This window comes from Rousettus aegyptiacus, unplaced genomic scaffold, assembly GCF_014176215.1.
Source record: "Rousettus aegyptiacus isolate mRouAeg1 unplaced genomic scaffold, mRouAeg1.p scaffold_m13_p_5, whole genome shotgun sequence".
Taxonomy (NCBI): domain Eukaryota; kingdom Metazoa; phylum Chordata; class Mammalia; order Chiroptera; family Pteropodidae; genus Rousettus; species Rousettus aegyptiacus.
This window is the reverse complement of record NW_023416308.1, coordinates 64,252,842-64,269,205: the sequence shown is the minus strand read 5'-3', so window position 1 is coordinate 64,269,205 and position 16,364 is coordinate 64,252,842. Positions and strand designations below refer to the sequence as shown.

The following is a 16,364-nucleotide window of genomic DNA, read 5'->3' as shown; positions in this document are numbered from 1 at the left end:
TAGCAATGACTTATAACAAAGTGTTAACCATAACTAACTTAAAAGTTATTTTAAATCATGTTTAATAATAATTAATCTTCACCTCCCTCTACTAGGAGTGTGTATGTGTACACACACGTATTTGGGAAAGGAAGGAAATAAAAAGAATAAGGATGTTAAGGACATAAAGCCAAGCCCCGAGGGAATATAGAATGAAAATGCATACTGTTAAGATACATTTGAAGTTCAGCCACAACTTTAAGATAGAAATAAATCTGTTACTCAGAAGAAGAAGGAAAACACACAGACACACACACACACACACACACACACACACACACACACACGCACACACATAATGGCAGGCATAGATGGAGAGTAAAGAGAATTATAGAATAAATAAATTGGGAAGATGTGAGGAGCCGTTCAGAGAAAAGTTAATCTCTATAATATATTGACCCAGAGTGAAAAGAATCCCTCTGCCAAGTAGATACTGCTCGGTCTTACCCATTTCATCAAAAATATTTTCTCACTTGTTTTTCATAGTTATAGGAGGTTTAGATAATGCTTCAGAAAAGTTCATTAGCTCTCTACAAATGTTTGATCATGAAATCATTGTGTTGTGTGATTTGGGAATTTTTCTGAGTCACTACAACTAATTTGTGCTTCAGAATACTGACAACTATACATAACATTTTTAGTTTTAGTTTCATACCTATAACTCAGTCCCCATAGATGGTGCTGCTGTTGAGCAGTAAATTTATCTTCAAAGTCCTTCAAGATCTTTGTTCTGTGAAATGTTTTTAACTTTGAAAAGTTTACAAACAGAAAAAACCAGCTCTTTATAATAAAACATACATGTGCTTATAAACCACTTCAACCGAAAGAACAATTTTCTGACAGAACTCGGTTTTTTATTTATATCAGAAAATATTTATTTTTAATTGCATTAAAAGGAAAACCTCCACTTAAAAAGATTGATACATTGCATAATGGATTCAGGTGCAACACAAAGGATTTTGAGGGCAATGAAGCTACTCCATATAATACTATTATGGTGAATACATTTCATAATAAATTATCCAAACCCATAAAATGTGAACCCTAAGGTAAACTATGGGTTTATGTACAGGAGCATGGGTGATTAATAATGTGTCATTTTAGGTTTATTAATTGTAACAAATATACCGCTCTGGTGTAGGATGTTGGTAATGGGGGAGGCTGTGTGGGAGGCAGGGGGTATGTGGTAAATCTCTGTACCTTCACTTCAATTTTGCTGGACTTAAAGCTGCTCTGAAAAGGAAAGTCTATTTTTTAAAAAGATTCATTCAGAAGACCAATTGTAGTTAATATATTTTAGATGTAAAATGAAGAATCAAGACATACATGAAGTCACCTTACCTAGGCGTAAAAATGTAAGATCAAATCTTGGCATCAGACTGATCTAATTATCTACCACCAGCAGGTATTTGTTGTTTCCTTAAATAGATTAATCAATTATGTAAATCCAATCAAAAGGACTTGAATTTGTGTTTATACCTACCATAACCTAATCTTCTATTAATAGTGTAGTACAATATGGCAAGAAGATTATCTAGTCTTTGGAAATTCTGCAAAAAGGCTTACGAATAAAATTCACTCCTCCACATTTTTCAGAAAATAAAGACCTTCATAGATAGGTGGTCATTACATTGCCAAGTTACACCTCCAGCGAATCCTGTCCTACAAAGCAATCAGCCTGGGTAACTTTGACAACTTTTCCTCTAAAACTGTCATTCTAAATCCATTTATAATGGTCCTCAGTTGGAATTTAGAGAACGTGGGTTCCCATTTATCTCTTCTTAAGACTTCTAGAAACTGTTATGTCAGCTAAGGATTTTAAAACCAGGTATCTCCCATGTAGATGGGGGGTTTGTCTAATTCTGTATTGTCTAATATAATAGTCACATGAGCACTTGAAATGCGACTAATCTGAATTGGGCTATGTTATGAGTATAAAATGAATGTGGAATACCAAAAACAGTATAAAGATTGTAAAATATCTCATAAATATTTTAATAGTAATTATATGTTGAAATAATAATGTTTTGGTTATTGAATTAAATATATAATTAAAACTTAAACTTTTTAATTTTTATCATGGCCATTAGAAAATTTAAAACTACATTTGAAGCTCATTATATTTTTGTAAAAAATTTTATTAAAGTATTTTTTCATTAAGCATTGAGGTAGTATTTTGTTAAATCTTTGAATAAATTAGGCATATCTCCCAAACTGTTTTGTGTTTGCCCTATCTTCCTAATTATATAATAAGTTTCCTGGGGGAGAGGGCTTAGTTATCTTATTTTGGTTTACCCAAGACATCTGAAATGAAACTGTTCTAGGGTAAAAGTAAGTGTTTCATATAAATTGGATGATCTGTTCAATCAATTAGAAATACAGGTATTGAGTGGAATGAGGTATTTAAATATCTTTAAAACCTTTAATTTGTAGATATAGCTTTTAAATGACACTTTATTTCAAATCTGTTGATTGACAGTTCAGTTATGCATAATTCAAAATCTCTGACAAAATAAAAAGATTGCATTCTCTCAGAAGCATTATTAGTCTACTTTACAACAGATTACTGTATTTATTTATTTATTTATTTATTTATTTATTTATTTATTTTTTTTTTTAGGTATGGTTTGTTACATGGTGCTGTATCTCATTGTAACTTCTGATCTCAAGGCTCTAAAAATATTTTTTAAAAGCTAGACCTGAAGAATCTAAAAAGAAAATTGAAAGCACTCCGGTCATTTAAAACAGAGGGTATATTATGCAGGGAATTAGTTATACTGGTGAAGGAAGAGCTGAAGAGTAGGGGAGGTCGAGCTACTACCAGCCCTTAGAGCCCAAATCATGGGAAGCCTGGGAACATAAAGTGGAGGGTCCGGCCAATAGAGAGAGAGAAGGAAGATAGGGACTTCTCCCTTCCTCTCACCCTCAAAGACCTGCAAGTGCTTGCTAGAAGCCAGTTTATGTAAAAGCTTGGGAGTCTCAGCCTTGCAGTGTCAGGCTACCTGTGACAGAGCAAAGTAGGGGGAAGTTGAAGAAAGAGTCTGAACACATGCAAGCCCCAGCCTGGTACAATCCATTCTTTTTGCCACTCAGCATCTATTCTTCTATGTAGTTCTCATGCAGCTGCAAAATTAAAAAAAAAAAAAAAAAAAAGATGAAAATATTTTTAATTGAATAATTTTAAGTATCCATCCAAAGAAAACTTTTGGGGTGCAATTAAAACTATGCTTAGAGGAAAATATGTAGCACTAAATGAATATATTATAAAAGAGGAAAGCTCCGTTGCAGTGTGTGCTGCACTCTCAGGGGGGCCCGGAACCCCTGGGCGCCTAAAAAAAACGATGAAGAAGAAAAGCTTCTCTCATGAAGGTAGATAAATAAAGGGAATTTCATGTCAAATAAATGAGAAATAAAATTATAATAATAATTGCAGACAACTGAAATTGAAAAAATGCAATAGATGAAACCAACAACGTAAAAAATTGGCTCTTTGAATAGATCAATTAAATTGATAAACCCCTGGCAACAAAAGAGGGGATGTTCAAATTAAAAATATAAGGTAAAGAACAAAAGGCAAAGAGGCAGATTCTTTAGACGTTTTTGAGGCAGTAAGAGAATTTTATGAACAATTTTAAGCCTATGCATTTGACGATGTAGATTGAGGATAAAAGTGTTTTTATGTAATTCAATGCCCATTCATTATTTTTAAAATTTTATTAACAAACAAAAACAGGGAATGAAATTTCATTATCTTGTAAAAAGTACCTAGAAAAAAATTAGCAAATATTATAGCAAATATTATATATTCAATGGAAAATTTAAAAGCTTTTCCATAAGAATAAGGAATGAAATAAAAATGTCTACTATTATCACTTATACATAACACTATTATGAATGTCCTATTCAATACAATTATACAAAGAGAAATATATCTTATAAAAATTGGGAAGAAATAAAGCTATCATAATTTGCAATATTAGCATAGCATGATTGTATGCTTAGAAAATGTCTCAAAATCTATAATCGATTAAGTTAGGAAGAAATGTAACCAAGTGTATTTCTATAAACAACAATAGAAAAGTGGGAAAGGAAATTTAAAGTGCATCTAATAGTATCAGAAATATCAAATACCTAAAATAAATGCATATTAACTATTAACCACTACTGAAAGAAATGAAAGAATTATGAATTCTATAAATGAAGATATTCCATATTCTTGAATTGGAAGATATAATATGGTAAATATGTCAATTCTCCCTCAATAGACTTATAACCACCATTCAAATAAGTATTTAAACGTGTGTGTGTGTGTGTGTGTGTGTGTGTGTGTGTGTGTAATTGAGAAGTTAATTTTCCAATGTATGCATGTAGCTGGGGCTCTTTGAAGATGTTTATGCTCTAGAAGATAAGGGACAGACAGACCACACACTCAAGAGGAACTGATGTTATTGGCTTTATCACTTTAATTCTTTCCATCCCTAAATGGCACAAATGAAACTGCTTCCATATGTTAGAGGACAATGTTTGTGCAAAAGATAAGTTGTGGGAACAGAGTATAAAGATCTATTAAAAAGGTCTATGTCAGCTCTTCACTCCTTCAAGCAGTGAGTTTAAGATTATTTAAGATTTGGTAACCCAGGCAACCACAGTGGACATTCATTCTCAGTTAGTGATAATTTCACTCATTACTCATTACCTACTGCATGAAACTGTTTATAGACTCAAAAAGGAGAGAGCTCCTTTTCATCAGAGAAAACTTAAAACTTTAGGAGAACTACGAAGTTTTCCCCAAGTCACAAGGGGATTTTCCCCTCCCACTCATGCTAAATTGGGTCTCGTGAGCACCTCTGAAAGGCTAACGCTTTAAAACTGAATTATTTAAAATTGGATCCCCAGTGTGCTAATAAGCAATACTTGCATCCCAGACATATTAGGAAATATACTAGGATACATTATATCTGAAGACACCTGAAATGAACTAAATGAACTAGTCCAATGTTCATTTGAAATGCAGTCCTGACAGCTTGGAGCTTCCGCATTCAGGCTCTTGTATATTGCATATCCAGCATATTGGAAATGCCAGGTTGATAATTGGCTTTAGGGTCTGGGTCTATTCTGAATCCTCCAATCAAAAGTGGCTCATATTAGCAAGGAAAATAAATACTTTTTGTGTTTTTGGAAGGCTCAGTGTTGGCTATAGCAGGGACTCACACCTTTTTAATCAATGTTTTTCTAGAGGTTTTTGTTTTGTTTTGTTTTGTTTTGTTTTTCCCCATGGAAAGATGATGGGGAAGGAATCTCAGTTTTAGTCATCAGGTTTCTTTTCCTTTTTCGAGATGTTATGATCTTTTTTTTTTTAATTTCTCTATATATGCATTCATCTTTCCTATTAGCACACAATCACCAGATTCTAGGGGTTTTGTCTTATTTACCTTTGGAGACTGGGTTTGAGGGAGGGAAGTCAAGAAGTAACTATGGTACTTAGTGAAACCTAGTAAGGAGAGCAATGGCTTTATTATTATACTTATTATTTGAGATAAGGATGAGACCCAAGAGCATAATTTCTAGGACTTTAAAAAGCTGTGTGAAGTAATCACAAATCCAGGAAATAGTAGTGCAAACAAATGTTGGGCAAGTCCCCGTAAGAGAGAGTACCATTTAATAGCACTGAATACAGGGGGACATCCTACACATATAACCATTTAATTTTTACTGAAAAATGAGAACACTAGAAACTTCTTCCTTTACATGTTTATGTAGATGACATGCAAGGTGTTGAGAAATGTTTGAGGCAATTTTTCCAGAATTACTTTTTGGAAAAGTCCTCATATACATATCTATATGTACCTTAATATCATACATGCTATTTCTTTTGTTACTTAGTCTCCTTAAGATCCATTTTTGAAGTATCATTGCAGGTTAAATGACCCTTCTGAAGTTTTTGTTAATTTACAGTCCTAGGGATTGAGTAAGAGGACAGTTACTTTACCTCTATCTAGGATATACTGGCCTGTACGGCTTTATCGTTTGTTTTTCGATTTTTGATAATTTACAAAAGGTGAATTTTATTTAAATTTTTACTTTTTAAATTTTTAGTAAGGTTAGATTACCTTTGTGTTTTTAGAAATAGGACCTAATTCCCAAACATTAGATAATTTAGCGAAGCAATTTATATGGAAGCATCAGTGATTTGTTAAAATGTAATAGGTGCCAAAAAAAAAATATGGTAGCATGGCACTTCTGTTAAAAATAATTTTCTGTAGCATGTATAAGATGGTGACTAAAGGTGATAATACTGTATTGCATATTTCAAAGTTTCTTGTATCTTACCCCAAAACACATCTACATTCCGCTAGGTTGTCAGCCCCCAATTGTTGTTTTCTATAAGTTGTAAATCTAATCAGCCATTTTTAGATCTTTCCATATAACCTAATCAGCCATTTCAGCTTCCTTTTGAAGACGTTAGCCAATCTCGGGAAGTGGGTGTGGCCTTATGTAAATGGAATCACATAAAAGGCACTTGGTCCAGAGACTTCTTCCCCAGAGCAGACTGACCAAATTTGCAGCTGCTAGAAGAGCCGAGAGTTACTGCTGACCCTGATATCGACAGATTTTCCGGAACTTCCAGAGGCGAGAACACTCAGTAGACTCCAGTGAGTATAGAATTTAGAGCAAATATCTCCATGTCTACTACCTTCTCTTATTCAAATACTTTCAATTTGCCTGTCAGTGTGCTTGGGTCTTGTCCAAACAAACAAGTAGATTTCCTAGTTTTCATAACTGATGTCAATATTTAAAATATCTGTAACTAGAACATTTGTAATATAGTAATAATCATTATATTGTTATTTGATTATTTTTATTTTATTACCTTATATGTTACTAGATTTTTTAGGTCTTAAAAGACATTTCCATCATTCTGCTGTTTATCATTGTAGCTTGAACATTCATCAGTTCGAAGTGTGAAGGTGCTGCGATGGCCTGAACTGGCTTAGAAAAAATTGTTTTCCTGAATTAGAAATAACAGATAATGTTTGCAATTTATTGTTTGAGAGGAGTTTCACTATTCAAGTTAGAAGCATAAATTCAACTGTTTATAGTTTTAGGAGTTCTAGTTAAAGTTGACATTGATTAAATTAAAATAGCATAAATTAGCCTAATCGATTTGATTTGTCAGTTCCAAGGCAGGACACATAAAGACTATTGGCATAGAGACAAAGTATATATGTATGTGTATGTTATAGTCATGAAGTCATGGGTGGGGGGAAAGAGAGAGACAGAGAGAAAGCGACAGAGAGTGAGATGGAGAGATGGAAAGAGCCACAGAGACTGATTCACATTCTACATGAGCTTCTGGACCAATCAGCTAATAAAAGTAATTCTGGAATCATCCTAGCTTTTATGCTCTGCTCCAAATGTTAAGCTCGTCTAAGTAAATTAGCTATGATTGAAATAATTTTTATTTTAAACAAAAAAGTTGCTGAGGACTCTCTTGTCTCATTTTCTCATTTGTATCATAGCATAAACCCAACCTATCTAGATTTACCATGTATTGGTTTGTGGTGGGGATAAGTTGATGGTAGATTAGGTACCTAGTTAATAGGTAGATAGAGCTCAAATAGACAAGCCTCTGTCCAAAGGCTTTTCTTTCCTCGTCTGGACATAATGATGTTCTCGTTCTCGCTCTCATTTTTTCCAGTTTTCAGAAACATGAATTCAGACACCTTGAAAGCCTTCCAGAAGGAACTCACCTGCTCCATGTGCATGAACTACTTCCTCGACCCTGTCACCATAGAATGTGGGCACAGCTTTTGCCGTCCCTGCCTGTACCTCTGCTGGGACGAAACCCCAGATCTAAAGTGCTGCCCTGAGTGCAGAGGAATTTCAGAGACGTCAGATTTCAAAACCAACATCACACTCAAGAGCCTGGCTTCCCTTGCCAGACAGACTAGAGCTTACTACGTCAGCGGCTCTGAGGAGCAGATCTGTGTGTCACACAAAGCACAGGGGCTCTTCAGTGAGGTTGAAAAGAACCTGCTCTGTGGGCTCTGCTCCGAATCCCCAGAGCATGTGGCTCATGACCACAGTTCAATACAATGGGCCGCGGAGGAATACAGGGTAGGTGATACTTCTAAAGCAATTGGAAAGCTATAGATTCTTAAATCAGAGAGAGAGATGAGGGCGATAACAAAGAAGTCATGAGAATGGAGATGGCAGAGATGACAATTTTTCAATATGAGTATATTCTCTCAATGCTGTTGATCAATTTGGACCTATAAGCATTACTGTGTTGAGCCTTTACTAAAAAGGTGTCCTGAGAAATGTTCAAATATGTAGAATTGGTGTGATAGTAGGGCAGGTGGTTAGTGCCTAGAACACTGGCTTCTGATGCAAATTTGACTTCTTCCTAGTCAGGTTATATAAAAATGTGGGCATGAATTACTTGTGAAATGGATTATTATCTGTAGGGTCTCCACAACTTCTCTATTATATGTTTCTGTAAACTTCAATATCCCAAATATTAAAATCATATTATATTAATGTGAAAAATAAGACCTCTTCATTCTAACTCAAAATGACTTTTTTCAATGACTGCCTTTTATGATATCACTTGTGTCACTAAAGCTCATGGTTATGTTGTAGGATAATCTTCTAAAGAAAATGGACTCTTTATGGAATATGACTCAAGAAATACAAAATAGTCTGAAGCAGGAAACAAGCAAAATCCAGTCATTAGAGGTAAGAATGAACATATTCTGTTTATTTTTATGCAGTTGACAAATTCTGGCTCAGATTTCTAAATTCATATTACCAGTTAAAGGATAATGTTTTCTGCCCAGGAAAAATTAGTGGTTTCAGGTGGCATATCAGTAATCACAAATATACTGGCCAATACTAGCTAGAATGCTAATACAGTTGACACTTGAATAACAAGAGGGGTTAGGGTCTCGCCAGCTTGCTATCAAATATCCATGTATAACTTTTGACTTTTCATCCCTTGGTATCTGTGGGGCATCAGCTCTATTGATACCAAAATCCAGGGATGTCCAAGTCCTGTATATAAAATGGTATAGAACAATGCATACAGTTGGCTCTTTGCATTTGTGATTCCAAAGCTCAGATCAAAAATACTATCTTTTACCAGCCACTGATTGAATCCATGGATAGGAAACCCATAGGTGTAGAGGGCCAAGTGTGTACTGATTGAAAAAAAAAATCAGAGTATTAGTGGACTCTTGCAGTTCAAATCCACCTTGTTTAAGGGTTCACTGTGTATGGGATAATCAGGGCTTGATAGGTATTCCTAGTTTAACTTTGAAGGTTTGGATAAACCTTCTCAGATATTAAGTATAAGACAATAGTACACTAAGTTTGTGAAGGAGAGGAGAGAAATCAATTATGACCAGAAGAAAAATGGAACAGTTAAAAAATCTGCATAATATGGTTTATACCTAAATATTTAAAAATACATAGAAAATTCAGGGGGGAAACAAACAAGTTTGAGATAACAGAGGAAATAATTGATGGAATAAGAACCCTGAAGAAGCATTACAGATAGAGCCTGGCACTCCTTGGAGGGCTTGATCTAACAGGAAAAGAGACCAGAAACATAGAGACAAGACAGAAGGATCAGTGAATACTCAAGACACACTGGAATGTGAGGCAGAAAGTTTGTCAAGCACTTTCTTCACGAGGTTAATATTTGAAGTTTGAAGTTTTCTGTTAAGAGTGAGGATATGTAATCCCATTAATCCCCTATCTCTGCAGGACTATGTGGCTTTAAGGAAGGTTATGATCAAAGCCGAATATCAGAAGATGTATTTATTTCTTCATGAGGAGGAGCACCTCCATATGGACGCAATGGAGAGGGAAGCAAAAGAGATCTTCCGACAACTCAAAGAAAATGAATTAAGAATGATCCAACAGAAAGAAGGCCTGAAACAAATGTACAGAGAGCTGACTGAGATTTGCCATAGGGCTGATGTGGAACTGCTCCAGGTAAGAAGGGAGAGTCCATTCTCAGAGATGAGAATTCTTTTCTGGGCACTGCTGCCATGACATTGAAATGTTACCTCCAGATACTATTACCCTTGGCCAAGCAACAATGCTCCTTGACGCTTCTAATGATGGGAACATCATTAGATTTATCCAATCACTTATGTCCTGTGTCCTGGTAATCACTGGGAGATTTTTGCCCTAAGTGGCTAACATAGGACAAAATAATTTTAGTGTAATTGGGAGTACTATCTACACAGACAGGTTAACCAAAATCAACGAATCCTTGCGACCAGGGGAATGTCAACGTTGTTGAGGCCATTCTCGATTTATATTCCCCTAATCCACTGTCACTCTCAGTTATACTCACAAAAGCCACTTGCTAAAGACATTGAGGTTTTGCCCCTTGCCTAAGCAAGATTTTTTGAATTTGGTTATCAATTTCAATGCACTCTGCAATTATTTTTTGTGCGGTTCCATTTTGCTTTAATTGTTATCATAAACAGTCAGACATTTCCATGGGAATAAGATGGTGCAGTGAGTGACATTGGAAACCTAGGCCTTGCTGTCCCACCTCACATCTGCTTGACCTTCTTTCCTCAATGAACTCAGTGGAAGTCCCTCAGGTTTTAGTTTAAGTTTTGTTATTAAGTGAGCCTCTGATTGTTCCTTAAAGGGGACTAGGAAACAATATGTCGTTAAAACATTTGAAACTATTAAAACAAAATACTAGAAAAGATGCAAAAGCACAGAACTCTCCTGATTATCTTTTTTTGTTATTTTTTGCAGAATTCCAGAAATGTATTGGAAAGGTGAGTTTACACTAATGATTTCTGATTTCTGAGAAAGTTGGTGTCTTGTTGATAAGGTGAATGTAAATGTTTTGAGCTATTAACATTGTCCTCTGTGGCTACTTTGTATTTTGTTTCAAAAAAGGCCCTGAGGACTTCTCTTCTTTGGTTTCAGAACATTTTTTCTTATGTGGTTTAAGTTAAATGTACCTTAAACCTTGTGACATTCTGGGCTTTGTCCCAGCCACTCACCCCCATCCTCTCCAGCCTTGCCACAATAAAGGAATTTTACTTAAGAATTTTTTTCTGAGGTATCCCAGAGGAGGTACCAATACTACAGAGATGAAAGGTGGAAAAGGTGGGAAAGAGAGAGCTTTCTTAAAGGGAAAAGTGGGGATTTGGGGGAATGGGCATTTGTCCCTGGAGTAGCAATGACTCAGGCTGTTCCATCAAAGGATTCCCTCCTCATAGCCAGGATTTCAGGTGGAATGGTTTCTTGGTGGTGGCTAGGAAGTTAGAATTTTAGGAGAAGGACTACCAGACTGGAGTTAGATTCCCTTGCTTTGCAGAAAAGAGCAAAGCTGTGTGGCTCCGTGGTCTCTTCCCTTCTAGACACTGAATGTATCATTGGTGACTCCTCTCAGACTCAAGTTTAAAGGCTTTGGCTGAATTTTCTGCTCTCTGTAAGAAACCCAGGATTTTTGTATTCCCTGAGGTGGAGTAGATAGAAGAAATGATTCTCAGTAATTATAGAAACGTAATAATATCAGAGAAGAATGGGGAAGTAAGATTTGATAACTTTAGATTAAAAGTATCATTTTTTACATTTTCAAGAGAGTAGAATAGAATGTATGTATACCTAATTAATTTCAAATGGGAAAATTCTGATGAAACATCTTGGATTAAAAGCTGTGATCTTTGTTATGGTCGTGTGACTAACCCTTGGCCTGTAATGTCACCGATGTCATTCTTTACAGGACTGAATTTATGCAGATGCAAAAGCCTCAGCCAGTGAATCCAGAGCTCACTTCATGGTGCGTCACTGGAATCCTAGATATGCTGAACAGCTTCAGAGGTAAAAATCAGCTCTTTGGCCTCAGACCTCAATTTCTTTAGTGGTTCTTGGGAATGAGACTTCTTTTATTTAATTTTATTTTTTTCTGACATGAAGGTTGTATGTGACTTTCCAAAAATGTTATCTTTTCTCCTTGTATAGTCATATGTTGATAATCAGGACTGAACTTTGCAACTTACAGTATACTGAAAATGCAGAGAACAAACCTTTTCAATTACATCTGACATAGCCAGAGCAATCAGGTTCCACATATGGTTATGAAGAGACAGAATATTTAGTTCTCAAGGTAACAATCAATAGTGTGTTTATTCAAGTTGGTCTACTCTTGAAAGTTTAAATATGGCATTGATGACTTTTAATGTATACTATATTCCAAGTGAATTTATCATGCACTGCACAAAGAATATTTATAAAATCAGAAAGCTGTCACCAGAAAAAGAACTAAAATTTTCAAAAGCAGAATAATTTTCATGCTGTTAGATCAATCCCCAAACAACTGGAAGGCAATGGATCTGTGAGCATGGCCCAGCCGTATCAGGCTCACACTAGAGATTAAGTCTAGACCCAAAGGGCCGAAATTGGGATCAGACTAAATATGAGGGTAGAAGAGGTAACATAAAACCAAAACATTCTCTTCAGAAACTTCTAATCTAAGAAATGTGGATTTCTATAAAATATTTAGATGATTGAAATGTGACAGGTACAAGTTATATTCTAATAAATACTGACATAATAGCAAAGTGCTATTTATTAAGTAGTATCAAGGACTATCAACACAAGAAGAAATTTTTAAAGTGAAAAAAATGGTTTAGGTGTTTCTTGAAACATGTTTCACACAGTTCATGATATATCAGGGTTTTTTTTTCCTGTATAATTTGAAGAATTTCTGTGTGCTTAGAGGTAGTGATAACTTTTGCTCTTCATAGATGAGCCTATCTGAACTTTCTTTGCTATCTTTATTTTGTATTTCCTTGGAGAAAGGGCAAATGAAGAGACTGTCCCTCAGGACATGAAAATCCCATTCAGTTGACCTGATTTTTTTTCTCTTTCTGCAGTGCATAATGTTCTGAGTCAGGAAACCATCAGTAACTGTATCAGCCTTCCTGATGATATCAGAAAGGCGATATTTGGAGATGACCATCATGACATGTCTGGAGAGCCCCGGAGAGTGCAGAGCTTTGCGGCATGGGGAGTTCAGACCTTCACCTCCGGTCGGCATTACTGGGAGGTAGATGTGCCACAATCCTCAAATTGGATTCTGGGAGTCTGCAAAGATTCCTCGATAAGTGATACCGATATCACCATCGATTTTGCAGAAGAAGCAGTGCTTCTAATGTCTTTGAAGAGGAACAACCATTATTGTCTCTCCACTAACCCTCCACCCTTAATTCAGTATGTAAAAAAGCCCCTGGGTAAGATTGGAGTGTTTCTGGATTATGACAATGGAACTGTGAGCTTCTATGATGCTGACAAAGGTTCCCTCATAGCCTGTATAGTTTCTTCCTACTTCCATTCCCCTCTGAAGCCTTTCCTTTGCCTTGGTTCCTCATGAAAAATCATTTTTTGAGCACTTTTTAATGAAATTCCATGTCTGAGGAAATTATTGTCCTGAAATGTCATAGGAGGCAGCAGGACATACCTACCTATCTTTGAGCACATTGTAACTTAAGGGAACATAATTATTATATGTTTACAAAATGGAATGGCCACATTGAATATATAAGTGTGCTTATTAAGTTTTCTTTTTATAAAAATTGTTTATAATAGAGAACTTCCTAGGCATATTTGGTATTTTCTTTTTAAAATAAGTTTTATTAAGATAAAAGTTATATTCATAAAAATCACCCCTTTAAAATGTATAAGTCAGTATTTTTAATAATATCCAAAGAGTTGTATAATAATCATAACTATCTAATTCTAGGGCATTTCCATCTCCCTCAAAATATCCAAAATTTATTAACATTTATTTCCTATTCACCCTCCCCATTCCTTGTCAACCCCTAATCTACTTTCAGTCTTTAGGGATTTGTCTGTTATATAAGTTTCAAGTAAATGGAATTGTACAATGTGTGGCTTTTTGTATCTTGTTTTTTTCACATAATGTTTTCAAGGGTCATTCACAACATAAGCAATGTGTTTTAATGTATATTTGAGCCAGCTTAGGTAGAAGAATAAAGGGATATGTATCTGTTTAGTGAGCGAAAGATACTGTGCTAAGTCTTCTCTTTAAGTCTGACCTAGTTGGGTAGAACCAAGTGTCTGACAGACTTTATCATTTCTCTAAATCTAGTCATTCAACACATCTCAGCTCAAACAACAGTTTTTTCAAGGAAGTCCACCCTGACTCTCACAAGTTCCTCTTATTATAAACTCTGAGCATATTATACTATCTCGTCATAATCAAACTTTCATCAAATTGGTAGGTACTTATTACCACTAAACTGAAAATTCTAAGAAGGACAATATTTGTCTTGGTTACGTTTCCACTATCCAATGCCGTTGTACTTAAGAACATAAAACACAATAAATATGTGAATGAATGAATAATTTGTAATGTGCTCACTCTCATGAAACTGAGAAAGTTTTCCTAAGTAAAGCACATAAGTTACAAATATAAAGGAAAATAAATTGGAATGCATTAAAATCAATAACTTCCATTCATCCTCATCTTCGAGGTCACCGCTAGCTTCATCTAAAGATGGGCTGGTGGCTAGAAGGAGCCTGCACACTAAGGTGCGCAGAGCCGGGTCGGGTCACCAGGACTGAACATGCAGGTGATCCGCTTCACTCCCGGTCCTGCTGGCCATCGCTCGCTGGCTCTCAGGTTCCCCCGGGGCCTCATTTTCTCCCCAGGTCCAGAGTTGCACCCAGGTCCACTCCCCGCTCTCGGGATGTTCCGGGGCCCTTGCTTCCCCCTTTTCGGTTGGTGAGGTGAGGGTATGCCCGACAAATACTAAACTCTTTGGCCTTCTGTCCAGGTTCACCGCCCGAGATCCAGGTCAACAGGCCAAGCTAGCACGCCTAAGAGTTACGATGCAAAGAGGCTCTGGCCCTGGAACCATTTGGGGCTGTCTCTGAGAGGTCAAGGGCGTGACCAAAGCCATGTGGCCCCCCGGGATGGACGAGGTGGCAGTGCCTGCCCTTGGTTGGGTTGATTTCAGGCCAAGTTTGACCCCTGCGAATTAGAGGAGAGTGTTGATGTAGGGACCATGGCTTTCTATATTTCTCTCACCCTAACTTGGAAACCTTAGTATTAGGGATAAGAGAATCCTCCAGGCCTGGCAGGCATCCAGTGGAGAAGAACTTCAAAGACTAGAGGAAGTGTGGGAAGAGGATCCTGAAACACTGCAGGAATCAACCTTCAAGAATAACTGGTCGTGGCCAGGCACAGTGGCGGAGTTAGATCTGTGGAGGTGGAACTGTGGTCTGAGGGCCTGTGGGGCAGGGACTTAGAGGAAACCTCTCAAAGAACGATTGTGAGATGGATTGACACCATCACAGAAGCCACAGGCATGAGTTTATGGGAGCTGAGCAGGGCTGTTGAGGACAGGACATTGTGAACATCACTCTTTCACAGGGTCGCCAGGACTCAAAGGAAAAATATCTATGCACAAAACACATCTATCTGATGTACTATGTGTATCATGCAATGTACTTTTTCAAAAATAAGGTATAATGCACATGATACATCAGTAATCAAGGAACTGAGATGAGTGAGGTGACACCATCTCCTCTGAGGTCCGGACTGAAGCCACCAGGTTGTGTCCTTCACAGGTGTCCGCCAGAAACTGCAACACAAACACTGGTGCTAGAGTCATCGGGGAGACACAGACACAGGGGGAGGAGGGCTCCTGGAGCTGGGCGTGCAAGACTCAGAAGGCTCCGCAGACCCTGGGAGGTGACCTTGGGCCCTGACACCCCCAGGGTTCAGATCCACTGGAAAAATGAAGCCTGTTGGCCTCTTGGAAATGATGGTGTCATCTGCCTGCTGAGTGTTCACAAGATGTCCTAAGAGAGATTCGACCTGGGTATTGGGCCCGGCAGCCTTCAGGTGACTGGTCCCCTGGACAGTAAAACTAATTCAGAGAAAAGGGCAGGGCTCGGGGTTCTAGGACTCTAAGATGATAAGGCCGAGTCCCTGCCTCCTGGTCCCTGTAAAGAGCAGAAGGTATGATGACATCCGGGGAGTGGGGACCGTGTACCTTGACTGCACATTCAATACAACCCAGTCCTGACACCTGCACAGTGAAAATGGGCAGCTTCCTGGGGCCCTTCCACTTTTCTCTGATCAGCTTTGTTTTTCTAAACCATAACCAAATGCTTAGTACTTTTACATTTTAAAGCTATTATTACACTCTAATAATAAAAACATAAATTTTATGTCTTTAGTACTTTTCAATGAAAAAGATTCCAAAGACACAACCTTTAAAAATGTAATAAAGCCAGTTATATTTATATCATTA

The 16,364-nt window shown here is 36.9% G+C and overlaps 1 protein-coding gene across 1 annotated transcript; it reads left to right on the top strand.

Moving 5' to 3' along the window:
• The first annotated feature begins 6,608 nt into the window (after positions 1 to 6,608).
• LOC107514946 (tripartite motif-containing protein 64-like) lies at positions 6,609 to 13,453 on the top strand. The gene is made up of 7 exons (XM_016153174.2): positions 6,609 to 6,692; positions 7,739 to 8,157; positions 8,683 to 8,778; positions 9,808 to 10,038; positions 10,825 to 10,847; positions 11,804 to 11,901; positions 12,957 to 13,453. The coding sequence occupies exons 2-7, from the start codon at positions 7,750 to 7,752 to the stop codon at positions 13,451 to 13,453; spliced, it is 1,353 nt and encodes a 450-aa protein (XP_016008660.2). The 5' UTR covers positions 6,609 to 6,692; positions 7,739 to 7,749.
• Positions 13,454 to 16,364: the final 2,911 nt, after the last annotated feature.

Excerpts from the sequence above, each read along its gene's own strand:
- LOC107514946 (XM_016153174.2), top strand. The coding sequence starts at position 7,750 with ATGAATTCAGACACCTTGAAAGCCTTCCAGAAGGAACTCACCTGCTCC. Across the intron at positions 10,039-10,824 it reads CTGATGTGGAACTGCTCCAG|AATTCCAGAAATGTATTGGA; the intron begins GTAAGAAGGGAG and ends TATTTTTTGCAG. Across the intron at positions 11,902-12,956 it reads TATGCTGAACAGCTTCAGAG|TGCATAATGTTCTGAGTCAG; the intron begins GTAAAAATCAGC and ends CTCTTTCTGCAG.